Source organism: Podarcis pityusensis (assembly GCF_964106645.2).
Source record: "Podarcis pityusensis genome assembly, chromosome: 13".
NCBI classification, from domain to species: Eukaryota; Metazoa; Chordata; class Lepidosauria; order Squamata; family Lacertidae; genus Podarcis; species Podarcis pityusensis.
The window spans coordinates 20,985,857-21,005,317 of record NC_138038.1 but is presented as its reverse complement, the minus strand read 5'-3'; the positions used below and the strand labels follow the sequence as shown (position 1 = coordinate 21,005,317).

The window sequence follows — 19,461 nt, the reverse complement described above, 5'->3', positions numbered from 1 at the left end:
AGCAGGGAGGGAGGGAGGGAGAATGAAGGAGAGATAAGGCAGTTGACTGAAGTCTCACTGATGTTGAAATGTTTGGCTTTCCCATGGCCACAGGTACATGATAAGGCAGCAGAGGGCCTTGTGGACTGAGTGGGGAACTCAGGCCAGAGAGAGCTTTGGAAAGAGAGACCATGCATAGGCGTTTGTATGTAGATGTTTGAAGTTTATGGAGTTTTTAGGGGGGGTTTTTTTGGGGGGGAGGCGGGTTAAGTGGATTGTTCGGCATTGTGTGGAGAAAGGGGGGAGAGTGGGTTTCCTTGCCTTCCGCTCTCATCTAATAAAGCTGAATGGCCAAGAATTAGGAGGACATTAAATAAGGAAGTTCTTCCTCATCCAAAGTCAACTGGATCAAATTTTCAAAATATGTAATGGCCACCAATGTAGACTGCTTTATTTTCCTTCCTTCCTTCCTTCCTTCCTTGATTGTGCTGGTGGGGGGAACCTCAAAGCAGTTTACAAAAAGATATAACAACTAAACTTTAAGGATGTGTGTATGTGCGGGTGTGAGAAGACAAATTCACCAAGAGCAGTGCAACACTGTACACCTCTTCCCAGAAATCAGAACATAAGACGACACTGCTGGATCTTGCCAGTGGTCCATCTAAGTCAACATCCTGTTCTCACAAGGACCAACAAGATGCCCATCAGAAGCCTGCAAGCAGGACCTGAGCACAACAGGACTCTTCTCTCCTGTAGTTTCTAGCAACCAGTATTCAGAAGCAAACTGGCTCCAACCGTGGGGGCAGTGCATAGTCATCATCTTGCTCCAAGGTAAGTGGGTTGAGGATTTCAGCCTAAAGCTATCTGTCAATGGCTGCTAGTCATGGTGGCCATGTGCTCCCTTGGAGACTTTGAATGATCAAGTCCTAAGGAACAAACATAGGAAGAGGGCCCTGGGTCCTCCTGTGGGCTTTCCTAGAAGCCTTTGGTTGACTGTTGTACAAACAGGATGCTGGATTAGATAAAGTATTTGATCTAACCCAGGAGGCAGCAAACTCTTTCAGCAGAGGGCGGGTCCACTGTCCCTCAGACCTTGTGGGGGGGCCAGACTGTATTTTGAAAAAACTATTAATGAACAAATTCCTATGCCCCACAAATAACCCAGAGATGCATTTTAAATAAAAACACACATTCTACTCATGTAAAAACACCAGGCAGGCTCCACAAATAAGCCAGAGATGCATTTTAAATAAAAGGACACATTCTACTCATGTAAAAACACGCTGATTCCTGGACTGTCCGTGAGCCGGATTTAGAAGGTGATTGGGCCAAATCCGGCCCCCAGGCCTTAGTTTGCCTACCCATGATCTAACCCAACAGGACTCTTTTTATGCAGGCTCTGAAAGAAGGAAGGAAAGACGGAAATATATCAGATAGGTTTGATTAGGTAGTTGGGGATTGCAAAATAAAGGTCCATGGATGAGAAGGAAAGAGACTAACTTGTTATGAAGAGAGGGGAAATCCACACATTTGAAAAGATTAGAAGAAAGATAGCTATTATGGACAAACACCAGATCACAATGATTATGAAGATAATGGATGGATGGAAGGATGGATGAGAGGCAGTGTGTTGTAATGCCTGGAGTGCTGAACTATGGCCTAGAAGACCAGGGTTCAAATCCCCACTCAGCTGTGAAGCTCACGGGGTGACCTTGGACCAGTCGCCATTTCTCAGCCTAACCTACCTCACAGGGTTGTTGTGAGGATGAAATGAGCAGCAGGAGAACTGTGTACACCACCCTGGACTGTTTGGAAGAAAAGGTGATATAGAAATGTAATAAAAGAAAATGGAAGGAATGAAGGCAGACAGCCAGTGGCCCAAAATATGTTCCCTTTCTTTGCCATTTCCCCTCGAAAACAGGCAGGCGCAGAAATCACTACTACCTTGCTTACACAAAGTTAATGAATAAAACGTTAGACAGGCTCCTGTTTTTTCTGCCTATAGAATTGAGGGTGTCAGAGACGGATATAAATACAAACACGAGAAGATACCTGGGGCCTTTTCCTGCGATATGGTAAGTCTCAGGAAGATGCACACCATAGTTTTCCCCATAGGAAAACTCTCCTGAGGTGCACTCCTATTCCTTTTGAAGTACTGTATATAGAAAGCCTCTCCAACACCACGGAGCACGGATATATATGCCCCACAAATAACCCAGAGATACATTTTAAATAAAAGGACACATTCTACTCATGTAAAAACACGCTGATTCCTGGACCGTCCGCGGGCCGGATTTAGAAGGCAATTGGGCCGGATCCGGCCCCTGGGCTTTAGTTTGCCTACCCATGTACTAGTACGACTTGCATCACCTGACGGTTCTGAACAGGACGCTTTTCGAAATTAAAGGAAAAAGAGAATGAATTGCTATGGAAATACGCAGTACGTGTCACCATCCTAAGCACGCGGACTTAGGCGAAAATACCTTTGCTTTCAGCAGAACTTACTTTAAAGTTACGTACACAGCTCATAGCTGAACAGCTCTTATCCCTCCATTCATCTGTTACAGCAGCTCTTAATGTGTAAAAGTTACTATTTAAATGACCTGTGGTTAATATTATCCCCTTTTATACCATTATTTATATTTCACTCTTCTTCTGTAGGGAAAAAAAGTCTGGATAGCACGGGATTTTTGTCCTTATTTTATCCTGCCAACAACCCTAGAAAATGGATTAGGCTGAGAGATGTGGATCGGTCCAAAGTCATTCAGTGAGCTCTATAGCTAAACAAAGAATTGACCCATGAATCGCCGGTCCAAATAAAATTCTAAGTCACGCGTCTGTTTTGCTCAACTTTTGTTTAATTAAACCTGTGTTTGCTGTTCATATTTCCTTGACGTGTAGAGAGGAGTCCAGCCCTACTTTAAAAAAAACAACAACAACACAACTAATAGGAAGTATCTATTCCTAACGCTTTTTCGTCATCAGAATGAAACCCTCCTACGGTGGGAAGGAGCTCGGTTAGGATGAATGGAGTCTCCTTGCAAGTCGAGATTTTGTGGATGTGTTTAGAGAAGAATTCTCCTGGCCCAAGAAGAGAAGAAAAGTTGATCCCTGATCCATGATAAATGGGATCTCACTGACTTTAACGCTGCAGTCTTATTGCACCTTTATCTTAGAATAAGTCTCACTGAACACAGAGGGATAATTTCGAGTGAAAATGCACAGGATTGTACTTCACTTCCAGATTTTCTAACCCCTCCCTCCCGGTGTGTTCGTACACACACACACTCACACGTGTAGAGATCTATGTCTACTCCATGAATCTCAGTGGGCATCCGTCTCTTTCCTCCCTCTCCCCCAACAACCCGCTCTCCCATCCTCCACCCAGTCTGTTTCCCAGAACTGAGTGATAGATGTCTCTCTCCTCCGGAAACGGCTGGAAGGCGGTTTTTGCCATTGAACTTGACAACAAAAACCCGATCTCTCTCCCCCTCCCCCTCCCTCTTGTTTACTAGGCCCTGGGAGGTCTTCGTAAAGCCTCATTCACAGGGTCAAAAACGTGGAAGTTGAGGGAGGAGGGTTAAAAAGAAAGAGAGCGGAAAATAGCTAAATTGGAGAGGGGGGGAGGGAAGAACTTTTAGACACCGTAACCGGGAGGGAGAGGATCCAGGCATTCTCCCCACCATACTTAAAAAAAAATAAAAACCTTGGAAAATTCTTGAGTGTGACGTGTTCGTTTCCTTCTAGGATTTTTAACAAGAATTTCAGGCGTGCTTCATCCACCACTGGGTAAGATCTTCATGCTTCTCAGCCAAACTTCCCCCTCACCATCTCCAAATTTCTGTAGCATTGGGAAGGTGGGAGAACCCTCCTGCTTCTCAGATGAAAAGAAAAGAAAAGAAAGAAAAGAGGAAGGAAGAACAGATGCATTTTCAGAACCCATGTATTCCACAAGTTGGGAAGCTAAAAGCATATAATCAAGGGGTGTGCAGTTTATGGGAAGAAGGAATGTGAAAACCTTTGCTGTCTGGAACAGGGAGAAAACCTGATCCATCTCAGGTGCTCCACAGTGGTTCGATTAAAAGTCAGTAGGGTTGCACGAGAGGAGTGTGTTATTAATTGTGGCCTCCTGTATGTATTGCCAAGTTATGGCATAGCAAGTGATGATTCTAAGACATCTTCTGGGAAGGAGGAAGGCGAGCGAGCGAGCAAGAATTAATCTTTTGTTTGTTTCTAGGCAGAGAGAGTGTAATAAATAAGCTATTGATCCGCAGAAGCCTCTGAGGGGTTTGTGCCGGAAGGTGATCCATGCCGCTGTCAGCTGCTTTAGAAGTAGTCCTCGTAGATAATCATGCAGCTTGTTTTGCATGCATTGGGCAATAAAGAAATCTTGCTAAGAGAAACAACAACCCCAAACACCAACACATTATTTCTGGAGGTCCCTGGCTCTCTAGTTGTTTTGACCCTATGCACCCCACTTTCTGCAGGCTGCGCGACACCCAGACTTCCCACAGACCCTTTGCTGTGTGCTGTTCTGAAATGCACAACAGGTTTTCTGGGACTGAGGCATAGACTACGGGCGCCATCGAGGCAAAGGGTTTTAATTGCCTGAGGCTAACTAAGGATGTTTATTCGAAAGCAAGTCCCATGAAATCCAGTGGGATTTACTCCATAATACTGTAAAAGTGCTTAGGATTGCAGACTTAACCACAAAGGCATTGGTTTTTGAATGTTCGGTCGGTGGTATTTTAGTGGGGGTGGGGACTGCCATACTGTAGCCACCTATCTGGGAGTAAGCCCCGTTTAACTCAGTGGGACTTACTTCCGAGCAGGCATGGATAGGAGGGCGCTGCGCGTGTTGCATTGGGATAAGGAAAGAAAGACGATGGGTGTCAAGCAGACCGTGACATCATTTCTATTGGAATGAATGGGACTTAAAAGGCACCACTTTGCGCAGGGTTTGCTTGGGAAGCCCAGCGTGCTTGTGTGAGGGAAGGAGCATTTCTTTGTATTTCGGAACACAGCAAACATTGCAGGCAAATTTAAACCCTTTTAAGTTCCATCGATTTCAGTGTTGTGGCTATAAACACGCCAGTGAGAGTCCGAGAGATTTTAAAGTGCTGCTTTGAGCCCCATATTATTTCTTTTAAAGGCCTGTTTTAAGGCTATGAAGGCAGGCCGTAAAACAAACCCAAGAAAATGTAGGCACAGGGATACAGACACACGCACACAGACCCCATGACACCCCCTCCACTTTTTTTCTTCCTTTTTTGCCATGTGCCGCTACTCCTCACCATTTGATTCACATACAGAACAGAGAGCAATGATTGATCTTCTGGATAGCACGTTTGGTCTCCCCTATGTCTTACGTTCCAGGCTCCAAACAAAAGGCAACGACTCCATTCAGACTTTCCCCGAGAGGAAGCTTCGTAGAGAAACTGAATCAGAATTAAAAGGGAACCTTGTCAACCGTTCCATTAAATGAGAAGGAAGGGAGAGCCAGAGCAAAATCGGTACAGAATTTTAGACTGTGGTCTGTATCAGAAGGCGGAAGTGTTTGAGGGTTATTTATTTGAGGATCATTCATTTTGGGTCAATAATATGTACGATACACAGAATATTTCCCCCCTATCATTTAATATAGGTTCTTCTTCATCCAATGTAACCAAATAATAATATGACACATCTATGGTTCATTCCATTTTCGCCTGAGCTAGAATGAGAAAACTTGACACACCACGCCTGTGTACACTTACACTTACTACAACCCCTGGGGTTTAATCTCCCCCCAAGGGAGTAGATTTCAAAATGTTATGGTTTCTGCAACTTGCTTAATTTCCTCATAGAAGGAGGTTTTTCACTCCCAAAGACTATCATTTCCCAAGATTTTCGGTATGCTAACGATTGTCCATGCAACGCCCGCATTTGAAGATGTTTTCCTAAAGACCGTTGACCCGGATTTGCAGGCAGGTGGGATTCGGTTTCACAGAGTAAAGCATTCCAATAGGAGCTTTTTAATGAATAAAAACTGGGCTATCCACCTTCCCAAAATTGGGATTTTTATATTTGATTAGCACCAAATCCCACATGGGGAGGGGTGAGGTCTGGAATATCAATAGTCAAAATTATATCTTGGGCACAAAATAAAGGGGGCAGTTCAAAAATCCTACGTGTAACCTGATCCCCAAGTAGGAGATATTGATTTTTCAGTAAAATAACTGTAAATCAATAGTAGCAGTAAACAATCCCAGAAAAAAACAGCAGTACTGGAAGGTGAGATGAATTGGAAATATCGTTTGGAGCGCACGAGTTACAGTTTGTAACGTCCTAAATTCAAAATTTCACACAGTTATGGATTCAGTGTGTGTGGCCTTGGGCCCGTCATTTGCCTAGAAGCTTCAGCCTTGCCATCTGTAGAATGGGGAGAGTACAGGACTGCCTTAAAGAGAGCGCTATAATTTACAGTGTAAGGATTAAAGAGGCAGGACATGCAATCACCTCGGAGGAAAGCGTTACCTAAGCATGGCAATCCTAGTTTGCGAGGGGCACAGATGATGTGGTTATTCAAGGTTCTCACAGGCAATCTCTTCTGTATATTCCTGGCATTCCAAGGAGGTCCCGTGTCTAGGTCGTGACAAATCCGGTACCAATTCGATCCCCTTTTTAACGCATTTGTTTAGGTGGGGGTTTCTGGGATGTGTGTGAAGTTTTGTGTAGCCAATTGGACCAGTCTATTTCTTTTATCATAAAGGTAAAGGTAAAGGGACCCCTGACCATTAGGTCCAGTCGTGGCCGACTCTGGGGTTGCGGTGCTCATCTCACTTTATTGGCCGAGGGAGCCGGTGTACAACTTCTGGGTCATGTGGCCAGCATGCCTAAGCCGCTTCTGGGGAACCAGAGCAGCGCACGGAAACGCCGGAGCGGTACCTATTTATCTACTTGCACTTTGACGTGCTTTTGAACTGCTAGGTTGGCAGGAGCTGGGACCAAGCAACGGGAGCTCACCCCGTCACGGGGATTCGAACCGCCAACCTTCTGATCGACAAGTACTAGGCTCTGTGGTTTAACCCACAGCGCATACACTGCACCAAATTCTTCTTTTGCCTCGCCTCTTGTCCCAACTGCTACCTGATTTTTGGGAATAAGATCAGATCTTACCCCACACGACACACGCCCACAAAATTGCGCAGGAGCGCGTGCTTAAGGGAGCGCAGAAGAATGAAGCCAAGGAAAAGGCTATATATATATATATATATATATATATATATATATATATCACATTATTTATATATATAACATTACACTGATACGCGTGACCGGAAGGTGGAGCTGCTGACCTAATCTTGCAAGCAAACGCCAAAGCGTCATTTCCCCACCTCCCCACCCCCCGTCGCGAAAAGAGGGAGAAAATCAATGCAATAAACTCCTTTTGATCTGAAGAGCCTCCTTTTCCGGGGAGCGTGAGGGGGGGGGGCTGGAGTCAAGGTCAACACCGCCTATGTGCCAGGAGTAACCCGACCTTTGGGGTCAAAGTTAAGGCCTGATTTACTGTGCCTGGGAAGCTGCTCCTCCCTCGGTACTGTTGGAGGTGGCGCATGCCGGCAGACAGAGCGGCTTCCTCAGCCCTTAAGGCACCCAACCCCCACTACGCTGGACCCAATCCTTATCCACTGGACTCATCCTCCTGGTGCGCAACTCCTCCCTCCTCAGTTTCAGCGACTGAGAGGGGGGAAAGGGAGGGGTTGCTAGCACATCCTCACTGCAGACAGCAGAACACAATTTCTTTCCAGGGAAACCTACAAGAAGGTTGGGGGGGGGGGGAGGACGAGCCCCGCCCCTCCCTCCAGCAACCACAATACAGTACGTACATGCTGACAGTAGATGCAACTGAATATTGTCTCCGAAATCGAAATCACACGCCAGGCAGATTGAGATTGTCTTGCGGGGGGCGGGGCGGGGCGGGGGGAGGGGAGATCTCTCTTTCAAAAAAAGGCATGCATTTTTTTGAAATATATATTTCATTTTTTTAATATATATATATAAAATCATCAGCTTGTCTCATTGCGGTCTTACCAAAGAGAGAAAGAGCAGTTCATCCTTGAACTTGGCCTTCCATTTACTCATGCGCACTGATAATGAACTTCTCATTAGATGTTCTGTATTTAAATCCCAGGTCCTTCTGAGATAGAACAACGCAAAGGATCTGACACGATCAAGCACTGGCAGAGCAAGTTGTGAGATGTAAGAGGCGAGGAATACATATATATTGGGGGGTGGGGGGCTTAAAATGAAAGTATGAAGCTTTGTTTGAGGTTTACGACCCAGTTCGACTCAAGGGAGGTACCGAGGGGGGAGGGGATTCAGGAATGTCACCAACACTTGTGACGGAACAGAGCGAAATAAACACTGAAACAATCCCCACCCCTCAGAATCTTCTCACCTTAGAATCAGGTGAGTTGGCTACTTGAAAAATACCTTTTTCCCACTGTCTTTTTTTTTGCCCATTCAATTCTTTTATTTCTGATATTTATTATTACGTTTATTAATGTTTGGTCCTGTGGTGTCAGATAATGAGCACTGCTTATGCAATCTCTGTGGCATTCAGAATAAATTATATACATGCGTCTAGAAGTACAAATAATACTAATAATAATAAACAGACAACTGATGAACATAAGACACTCTCCTACACTATGAGCAAGCTGCATTGAAATCAGCGGGTGGTTACTTCTAAGCACCAGAATCAGATTGTGGGGGCTTGAACAGTACCAAAATCATGCTGAAACAACCCACGTTCTGCAAAAGAATTTCCTTTGATTAAGAATACCCCCCCCCCCAAGTAAGGCACATTGATTTCAGTGGAAGTTGCTTCAAAATATTAGTAAAAGTTGCAGTCCTAAGCACACAGTTACTTGGAAGTAAGTCCCACTGATCTCAAAGTGGTTTACTTCTGCGTAGACTCTGATAGGATTGCACGGTTAGTACAGGAGTGTAAACAAAGTGTAGGCCTGGTTGTATTTTCTTCGATTTCGAAAACCTCCCCCTCTCTTCTCCTCTAGAGAATCAGAGATTCTGAACTAAAGTCTCATCACAACGCCCCGGATAAATAATTTCTTTAAGGACCTACAGTCACTGCACTATTAGTATTGACTAAACCAGGGGTAGCCAATGTAGTGGCCTTCAAATGCTGCTGGACTACAACTCCCATGATCCCTGGCTATAGGCTGTACTGCCTGAGGCTGATGGGAGTCCGAGTCCAACAGCATGGAGAGGGCACCCTGTTGGCTACCCTCGTGCTATGCACTGGCACTAGGAGAAGCGTCTGCTTCCGGGTCCTCCTCTCACCGCCCCCTCCCACGCACAAACTCCCCTTTAAATACCCAGATTTTAAACCAATTCATCTAGAGAACTAGCTCCCAATTTTATGTAGCTAAGGAGCAGGACGTCAATAATAGTAGGCAACATCCAAAACAATTTACAGCGTTATAATTTACCCATCCATATTTACTTTCCAACAAGATTCGCTGGATTCAAAACGATTTGCCCCGTTCTGAGTGCGCATATATGGTTTCAGTCCTTTATGTTCCATTGTATTTTATACAGACAAGCAAAATAGGCCTCCACGCTTTAGCGGATGGAGCAGGTTTTTAATCCGTGGGACTGGGCTTGAAGGGAAGTCCTTTTTCTGGAGTGGTGAATAGGGAATGAAAAATAAAAACATTTAAAGTTGACTTCCCCTTGCAACTATCTGTTTGCTGTATTGTAAATTCTCTAGCGTATCGTTCAGTGTCTTCCAAGGCACTTATTAACTTTTGGTAGTACTCAAATTCATTTAAATGCAATCGATAAAGGGATCATTGTCATATGATTAATCAACTCCCCCCCCCCCCCAAAAAAAATCGTCAATCGGTGGTTAGCCTATATACACATACATACATATACGTATACATACAAGCCATTCTAAAATATTTATTTCGTCATATGCAATGCTGAGATTTTAATAAAGATTATAACCTCTCAAATTTACAAGTCCCCTAAAACATAGATTATGTTGTATGTATGTATGTGTAATAGATTTTCTTCGTGGTAAAAATTCCTATCAATCTTTCACACAGATGAAAGAACAGTCTGTTCCTTCGCTTCTGCAAAATGTTCCCATTCGACGAACAGACAAACGGAACCGAAAGCAAGCCGAGCCATCGTGGTGCTTATGGAGAATTTATTTAACATTCGGTTCGATTGATAGGCAGTTGTCGTTTTCTTGGTTTTATTTTCGTCTCCCCCCCCACCCCCTAAAGCAGCTCTGAATTACGGAACTTGGTACAAAGAAAAATAGAATATAATTCGCATAGCAATGGCGCTAAGGCGGCAACGCCCCTCCCCCCCCGGAAAAAAAACAACACATAAAAATGAATTGCAAATTGCACACGGCTTCCTTCTCCCCTTCCCAGCTCCCCCCCAATAATAAAATAATAAAAACAATAACAACAACGCATCGCTTAAAAATAAAATAGAAAACACCGTTTGCTTTGCAAATCGGGTTTTAACTTATTGGAGGAAACAGCAATAACAACGACGATAATTAACTCTTTTTTTTTTTTTTTTTTAAAGGAGAGAGGCTAGGAGAGGCCGCCAGCCACGCCAGCGCTAAGCGAATTTCGTGGGCTTCCACCGAGGTGGAGAAGGGAGACGGTGGGAGGCTGGAGAGCGGAGAAGCCATTGAAGCGTCCACGTGCGTAATTCTGCTCTCGTTTCCTCCTCCCTTCTCCTCCTCCTCCTCCGCCCGCGGCCTCCTTCCCCCCACCACCTCCTGTTCCCGCAAGGCTTTGGGGAGGCAGCAGAGAAGCCTGCGTTAATTTCCCCCTCCCTTCCTCGCGGGGGGAGCTTCTTTCCCGCCGCCTTTCCATGGATTCCTCCTCCGAGAGTCTGTCCCTGCGTCTCACGGGGTGCTGCTGGCGCTGCCGGCGCCGCTGCTGTTGGTGGTGGCAGGCGCGGGCGCGGGAGCACTGGTGCCTTTGACCTTGGCCACGACCTTCTTCTCTTTGACCCTGCGGTTCTGGAACCAAATGGTGATCTGTCTCTCGGTGAGGTTGGTGGCGGCGGAGATCTTTCTCCTCTTGTCCTTGGTGATGAACTTGCTGTTGGAGTATTCCTTCTCCAGCTCTTTCAGCTGCCCTTTGCTGTAAGGGATCCTCTTCTTGCGCCCCCGGCGGAAGGTACACCCCTCCGGAGGGTGCTGGCCTACAGCTTCTGACCGACAGAAGGGAGGAAAGGAAGAAAAGAGGAGAGCGCGTTAAACTCAGACGACAGTTAGGAAGGAAGGCCTGCCCTGGGGAATGAAACTCATAACCACCACCGCCCAGTCCTTTGTCTAGGAAATCCCCCAAGGCCACAGCCGAGCGAAATGGACTCTTCTAAAAACCGCTGGACTTTTTCTTGGCCCCTAAACTCACAAGTTAAGACTCTGCAGAATATTATCCGTTTCATTTCATTCTCTCTTGGTTATCTTTCACCACCTCATTTCCCCCCTGCCCTATTTATTCTCACATGCATTGAATTTGTCCCCGAAACACAGATCTGCCGCCATAATGCCTTTTTCTTTTTTCCGGCCTCTGTCTGATGCCGGTGAGGCCGTTTCTCTGCTTTGCGAGAGTACAACCCCATTTTAGAGAAGTTTGCTTTGCGCATAAAATCCCACTGAAATCACGGCGCGATAAATGTGGAGGTTGTGCGTAAAAACAAAACACCCAATTCGACCAAATGTGGGCTGTCAAATACAGACGTGGGAAAATTTAGAAATCGATATTTTTCTACCTAACTGATCTGCCTGGCAACAATTCCTTTCACTTGCTTCCAACCCATTTTAACCAACGGGAGTTAGAAGCAAAGTGTGCCACATATTTTCCTGTAGGTATTTGATTTATTATAAAGAGTAATAGTGCAGGGCTTAAAATTGCAAATTAGTCTGGATTAAAATATCTTTGTTGGGGGTTCAGATCAGCTGAGCAACTTTTACACTGGTTGTAAATAATTTGATGCAAAACCCTATTGATTTCAATGGAACTGATTTCCAAATATATATATTTTTAGGAAAGGGGTTTGTGTTAGGAAATTATTCAGGACTAGGTTTTGATTACTCACATATGTTTTAGCAACCATCTTCACATTCACAAGATTTAGTTAGACACACACACACACACACCTGTATATTAATAAATTATTGTCAGTGTTTAATTTCTATGTAATCATTAACACCAGACAGACTGCTAGCCTTCCTGTGTGTGTCACTGGAGTTTGGACATGGCTGTAGGTGAAGACTATAGTAATGAACAGTGCTCACAGAAAATAATACTGTGTTTTGGTACTTTGTATGAATATAACCTGCAGAACTGAATAGTATAAGGAAATACTCCTCTTATAGTTACTTGCTGTTGCATGTTACTGGTATCTGATGGAAAAAGCCAGATGCTGTTTTGGGACCTGCAGTGTTACCTAAATAAAGTGAGTGCTGAAATAATTTTAGTAGATAGGAGCGTACAATTTCATAATGTGTGGAATTTTTAAAAAATGTAATAAAGCTTTTTAACAAAGGGGATTGCTGTGTTCTTACAGACTGTGTTTTGAGGAATTTTTGGGTTATGATGCCAACAAGCAAGATGTTTTCTTGAAATTTCAAGACTGAGCTAGAACTTTTACTTCCAAAAATAAGTAAAAATGGGGAAAGAGAAACAAAAGATCTAGCTGAGTTATTTATTAATTTTATCGCGTGCTGCTTTTTTTTTTTTAAAAAAAAAAGCTTGTGACCCAACACTTAAGCATCTTTGTGGTGTATCTTTATGAAACAACAGTCAAACTGTTTGGGTGGTCAGTGTATGGCCACATAGATCTGAAAATTAATGTGAAATGATTACATCCGGGATCTACGCTGCATTGAAATATCTTGGGTGGGACATCAGTTAACGTAAATTATAGCCATCATCTGCACTCCAGATCCTCAGCTGAGTCTTATGATCTTTGGCACATTTTACTAAATGAGTTTTTAAAAACATGGACATGATGCAGCCAAGGGTAGATATTTCTAATTCCCATTGCATCTTCAATGAAAGAGATGTATGCACATGCTTAAATCTACCACTGGAAGCCATAGATTTATAAGTGCTTAACTTCAAATGTGCCCATTAATATTTTGAAAAAATCCTTTACTAAATCTTTGAGACAGAGGTTTTTGCTTGTGTGTCCTGTCTGTCTGGAGTAATTATTTCCTGCCTAGACACCAATAAATAATGCTAGATGCTGGTGGTGGATAACCTTACACAGCGCTATACATTACTGAAATATTTATATTCCTTGGGGGCTATACTGCCACAGCAATACAATGCTGAGGTGATCGAAGGCAGCACACCTTATTGCAGTATAAACGCTGTTGTTGTTACGTAATTTGAATAGCTATGAATTTATTTCATTGCCCACTGTTCACTGTGCAGTCAGCTGTAACTAACAGCAATTGCATAACTGAGTAAAAACATTAGAGCAAACCCAACGGAAATTTCTCCTGCCCATTCCCCATTCAGATGCATGGAAGGACTCAAGCAGGTCCCATTCATTTGAGTGGGGTTGCATGCAAAAAAAAAAAAAAAGGTATAAAATTATATTACATAAGTGTGTGTGTGTATATAATAAGTATGTATACACACACATTAAATGTGTGTGTGTACATACATACACTAAATATTAAATAAGTATGTACACACGCACTTATTTAATATAATTATATACCACCTTTCATCTTACAACCTCAATGTGGGTTACAGATCAGTTACAATGCAAGCAACCTAAGAAATAGGCAGAGAAGATAAAACATGCCTAAAATCAGCTGTAGATCAATCATAAAAACATCTCAGGGAGCCAACACAACTCAATAGAACAACAGAGGCTACTGCTAGCAACTCAAAAAAGCCCAGGTAAGCAGGTAGGTCTTAACCTGGTGCAGAAATGTCAATGTCAGGCATATTTGCTGGAGGAGGATATTCCATAACTTCCTGCTATTGCACCTTTAATTTTTGTTGTTGTGCTGGCGGCCTTAAAGACATGAGACGTGAAATACTGAATCACCATAATGGATAATGTAGGGTTTCACATGAGCAATTCTGAAACAAAATTGCATTGGTATTTGCTGGGAGCACAGAGCACTGTGAAATTGCTACTACACCTAAAACATTGGGATACACTGGATTGGGGCCTACAGCACCACAATGGTTACACTGATGCAGAGTTTTAAAAGTTATTTGCTCATAAATATAAGGTCATCATAGAATGCGCTTGTCATATTTATTTATTTTCCTACAGGAATCTTCTTCTCTTGTCTCATATTAAATTTTATTGCTCTAATATTATTTCAGAATCTTGTAAACAGCTTTGGGAGGTTGTGCATCAGAAAGGTGGCATATTTAAAAAAGGAAAAGGAAAAAAGAAAGGTGGCATATAAATGCTTTATATAATAAATTTGCTTCCCTGCTTTTAAGATTTTTGCACCTTTTGGCGGAATTGTATAAAAGTAAATACAGTAATTGTTGCTGCTGCAGCAAAGCTAATATGTTGTGGCTTGGAAGATGTGTCTGTTAATTAATGAGGAGATTGTCAGTCTACAACTACATTCACAGAAAGTATTATGGACACTCATTTTGAGGTAAATATACAGATTTACCATGCTCTGTGGTTCAGTTTTAAGAAGTTTCAGAATGATGAGTGTTAGGGGCAGGATTCCCCCCCCCAACAGTAATTCACTAATTGTGGAATTATCTCCCCACTCCCCCCCCCCCACATTAGGAAGTATATGTGGCCCCATTGCTGGCAGTTTTTAAGAGAAATCTTAATACATTTTAATTTCTATTTCATTAATGGTTGCAATACATTTTACACCAATTTCAAAGATGTGATGTGATTTTTAATTTAATGGGATAATATACCACCACGTTTTGTGGATGAATTTTTGTACACTGCCTTGTGAGGGCAATGTGCCCTGAAAGATGATTTAGAAATAATTTAGGAAAATTGATAAACAAGCAATATTTCTGCACTGAGTTTGTATTTTGTGTTAACACTTAGCGGTGTAAGTGTGGATCAGTGTAATTTTGTTATTAATAAGCAGAGAAGCAGATGAATGATCTTCTCTTTGCCCCTAGGAAAAGTTTAGCAGTGATTCTAAACAAACTCAAGTGGAAAGATGTCCCATGGAAATTAAATGAGATTTCTTTCAAGTAAATGCAAAAGTGGACCAGAAGTCAGGTCATTAGTCATAGGTAGGGATTGGGTCCCTGGCAATTGACTGAAAACATTTAATTGACTAAATATTTGTTGTTGCACTGCAAGAGGATTAAAACCTCAAGCTTGGGCTAGTGTAAATATATATTGGTATGCTTTGTGGAAGAAGCTTAGTTGGTGCTGGAGTACGCAAGGCCTGGGGTTTTGCATAATTCTTCTGCTTGATGAAAAGTTCTGCGCAACCTCAAACCTTACACACTTAGCTCCCAACTTAATTTGTTGTTGTTATTATAGACTTGGGAGATTTGTTTTCAGGAAAGCCACTTAACTATGACTGACTCAACAGGTCTGTCACTTCTGTTAAGACATCTCACATCTGATAGTCCACCAGCTACTCATTAGATGTGCAACTGAAGGCACACTTACCCCCTGAGAATTCCTGCAGAATTTAATAGGGCTTGAGCCAGAATGAATGGTTTGGTCGGTTGCAGTCACACACTGCAATGGCCGCAGGTCTGTGCTTAAAGCAGGGGAAGATTCTACGACCCCTTGTGGCAGAGTCATATTAAGCACCAGTTAGGTGAGTGGTCACTGGAAGGCCACACAGAGACTGAAGGGAATGTAGTAGCTGAAAGGAAGTACCAGTAGTAATCTAGTCCATCCTTCTTGCATCCAGATGGCTCTCCCATCCGCAAAAAAAACCCCTGTCTGTGCATGATATATTTAAGGCAATAACCCCTCTGCCTAGGCCCCCCACAGTTACCTATGTTGTTGTGGATGCAACATGTCCCTGCCATAATCCTTCATTTAGGACTAGTCTGTCTCAAGGACTTGTCTCCTCTTTCTCCATTCCATCTAGCAGGGTCTCCAGACCAGTAAAGCAGAAATACTGAGGTTAGCCTGCCTTCCTTAACACACTGGTTGGTAGATAGCGAAGCTTCGTTTGTTTTCTTAGAGTCAATTTGCTCTAGACTGACATTAGACTTCCAGCGGAAATAAATGGTTCTATGTCTCAATTCTACAATCAGTGTCCCACTGATACATTGGGGCGCATGGCAGGAATAGCAATAATTTCCAGCCTTACCATTGCCTATAATTTTCTGCATCTGCCCTAAGGCACTTGGAACCAATCTGGCCGTGCACAATGTTACGGGGGCGGGGAGTATTTCTGTTTCTAATGGATGCGATGAATCAGGATTTTTTTTTATAAAAACAAAGGAACAGCAGCTGAAAATGCAGACACAGAAAGCTGGATGGGTAGGAAAACTAAGATAGAGTATTACGCACCTGTAGCAATGCCAATATATTGCAGTTCCATTGTAGAGACTGATCTGATTTAATGAGGCAAAATGTGATAGCAATATTGATAGCATGGCAGGTGCTGGAGACGGAGAGTGCTCAAACATAGAGGCCCTCGCCCTAATTCTGGTTTGTGATTGGGGCTGACTGGGGACTACTCAGCGATGAGGGAAGGGCACTCCACACATGCTCAGAGACATTTATGATTACACTACTCATGTGGGTTTTTTACATTATGATTACATTATGCCTGCTCCACCGTTGGAGAGCTGGTTCATATTTAATTCTAGCTATTATCCGAAGGATCCAGGGTATGTTAGAAAAAAGCTCTAACCCGCCAGGTCATATTGGGTGTTGAAAAATAACCAGTAGGTGAGATTTCACAGCCTTTCTGAGCAGCATTTTTCATACGTAAACTAAAGCAGCAACAACAACTAAGAGGATAGAGACGCACACACAAAGGGCATACATAGTTGTCTAACCTCATATATATTTTGTAATAATATTTCAGGTGACCCTGAGAGCAATTCATACAGCAGTGAAATTAGCCACCCTTCTGGTGCATATTTGATGCCTATATCTCCAAGGTGTAGGGTGTAAAAATCTGCTGCTGATTTCATTGCAATATGAACTGATTGGAATTACACACACTCACGCACACAATTCTCTCATATATATCTCTTAGAAGCTGATGAGGCCACATTAATTTATCATACAACTGGGGGATATTAGGCTGGTTGTATTATATTGTATCGTATCTTATTATAGCGTGGGTGGGTGTGATATCTAAGCACCTACACACATGCAACGCAGGTATCCCAAGAACTAAGCTAATATAGGGACCGGCGGCAGAATAGATGGTGAATATTTGAGAATAAAGATGGTTTGGAGCATCTGCAAAGTTTCCAACCAGGACTACCCGCAGTCACTACAAACACACACACAAACACACGTCTAGGTTGAAAAGCAGACAGGATGGAGGCCCCAGTTCTTTTCCTTTTGGGGATCAAGCGCTCCCTGAGGTCTAGTCCACCCAGCTCCCTGGAAAACCACGAAATCCACCCCGAGGATCTGGCGGCCTTGTAGGGCAGCGGCGGTGACAGGGGTGGGGAGAAGGGAGAAGAGAAAGAGGCGGCCGTTTCTTTCTTTCTTTCGTTCTTTCTTTTTTTTAAAAAAAGGCATTGGTTACCTGCGAAAGCAGTTTTCCAAAAGTGTCCTGCTGGGCTTTGATCTTTTGGACAACACATTTGGTTGTTCCATCCCCCGGCCAAGGCCCAGGGTTCGTGGTAAGGGTCCACGGGCAGGAGCGCTTCGTGCCTGGCGTCGCCAGGAGGCCCTCCGATGGTCTGCACTACCGAAACGTCCAGGTAGCTCGCCATCGGCTGGTAAGGCCCCGCCGCGTAACCCGGGTAGAAGGCGAACTCGGCTGGGCGCGTCTGGTACTCCTCGGGAGCCGCGGCGGCGGGCGCCGAGCTGCAGGCGTCCAGGTACTTCTCCGCTGCCGTCGGGTAGCCGGGCTGAGGCGGCGCGGGGCACGGCTTGAGGGAACCGCGGGCCACTCGGTAGGAGCAGTAGGCACCGCCGAAATATCCGCAGGAGAAGGGCGAGGCGCTGGTCGTCGAGGATGCCTGCGGGATGGCCGGGCACGGAATGCATTGCTTTGTCGACGCGTCTCCGGGGCCGGAGGAAGGAGGGCCGTCCAGGGCCGGAGCGGGGTAAGCGGAGCCGTGCATCGTCGGGCTGAGGCCGCCCAGGGTCACGTTCCTGCAGTGGCCGCCGCCCGGGAAGGCCGTCGGCGAGCTCAGCAAGCTGTCCATGCTCTTGGCGGGCACCTCATCCAGGCTCCTCGAGGCTTCTCCGAAGGCGGCGTCGGGGTCCATCCAGCGGAGAGCGCGGCGGGAAGGCGCATGGGCGCCCGCGGCTTGCTGCGCTCCGCTCTCGGTCGGGGTAACCAGATGGCGCGCGGCTTGGACGACTGGGGGGCGGGCGAGGCGGCGAGGATCGTTTTAAAAGGCTGGCGACTGCCAAAGGAGGGTCGCCTAGGCGCCCGGCGTCAGCTTCTCTCCCTGCACCCCCACCCCACCCCCTCTTCCCTCCCTCCCCCGACGCAAAGGAGGCGTCTTTCCCGGAGTGGCGCGCTCATTGGCTGAGGCGCATCCACTGGAGACGTGCTGGGGAGGAGGGGGCCAGACAAAAATTGCGAAAATGCTTTTATGGCAAGACAGGGAGAGGGAAGGAAGGGTGAGGGGAGAGGAGAGGGAGAGAGACCTGCACACGTGACGGACTTCTGTACAGGAAGGGGGTGGTGACATTTTAATTTATTATTTATTTATTTATTTATTTTCCTCCAAGATTACCGCCCCCCTCCCCACATACCAGCGTCTCTTTCCCTGCTCCACACGGAATGGACACAATTGAATGGAAAGAGAAACATCGGCTGATCTAGGAGGAATAGTCTGCAGTGCTATAGTGTTTAGAACTTGGAATAAGAAAGAAAGAAAGAAAGAAAGAAAGAAAGAAAGAAAGAAAGAAAGACAGACCGTGGGTATATCACCAGAAAACCATTAATTCAATTAAGATCCATCTGAGATAAATGGGAAATGTATCCTGTCTGTCTGAAACTTTCTGATTTCCTCGAAATTATTTGGCGAAGTGTCCAAACTATCCCCAGAATGCTTCGTCAGTGTTTTATGCGCTGGTATCCCTTCCCATCCTTGCAAGAACGTGCTTCTGAATCCAAGGTTTGGGGGGGCTGACATATTTGTTTCGAAGCATTTTTTTTTTTAAATACACACATCTCACAGACTGCATTGCGAGAGAGAGAGAGCAGCTGCAAGCTAAAGGACTGGGTAGAAAACGCATGTGCAAGGCTAAAGTGTCCCCCTTTCCTCAGATATCTGCAGAAATCATGTTCGGAGATAC

General features: G+C 44.5%; 1 protein-coding gene and 1 long non-coding RNA gene across 2 annotated transcripts; one reads left to right on the top strand and one right to left on the bottom strand.

Moving 5' to 3' along the window:
- Nucleotides 1–6,371: 6,371 nt before the first annotated feature.
- Nucleotides 6,372–10,727, top strand: LOC308462168. The gene is made up of 3 exons (XR_013979037.1): nucleotides 6,372–6,445; nucleotides 8,153–8,220; nucleotides 10,591–10,727. It is a non-coding gene; the product is annotated as an uncharacterized lncRNA (long non-coding RNA).
- Nucleotides 8,476–18,612, bottom strand: HOXB13 (homeobox B13). Its single transcript, XM_080979485.1, has 2 exons — nucleotides 17,729–18,612; nucleotides 8,476–11,229 (listed from the first exon to the last, which is right to left on the bottom strand). Exons 1-2 carry the CDS (start codon nucleotides 18,417–18,419, stop codon nucleotides 10,919–10,921), a joined length of 1,002 nt encoding a protein of 333 aa, XP_080835611.1. The 5' UTR covers nucleotides 18,420–18,612; the 3' UTR covers nucleotides 8,476–10,918.
- Between the last annotated feature and the right edge of the window lie 849 nt (nucleotides 18,613–19,461).

What these genes read in the sequence shown, in the direction of transcription:
- HOXB13 (XM_080979485.1), bottom strand. Translation starts at nt 18,419, where the DNA reads ATGGACCCCGACGCCGCCTTCGGAGAAGCCTCGAGGAGCCTGGATGAG. An exon ending in TTGGAAAACTGCTTTCGCAG is followed by an intron (nt 11,230 to 17,728) that starts GTAACCAATGCC and finishes TCTGTCGGTCAG; the next exon opens with AAGCTGTAGGCCAGCACCCT.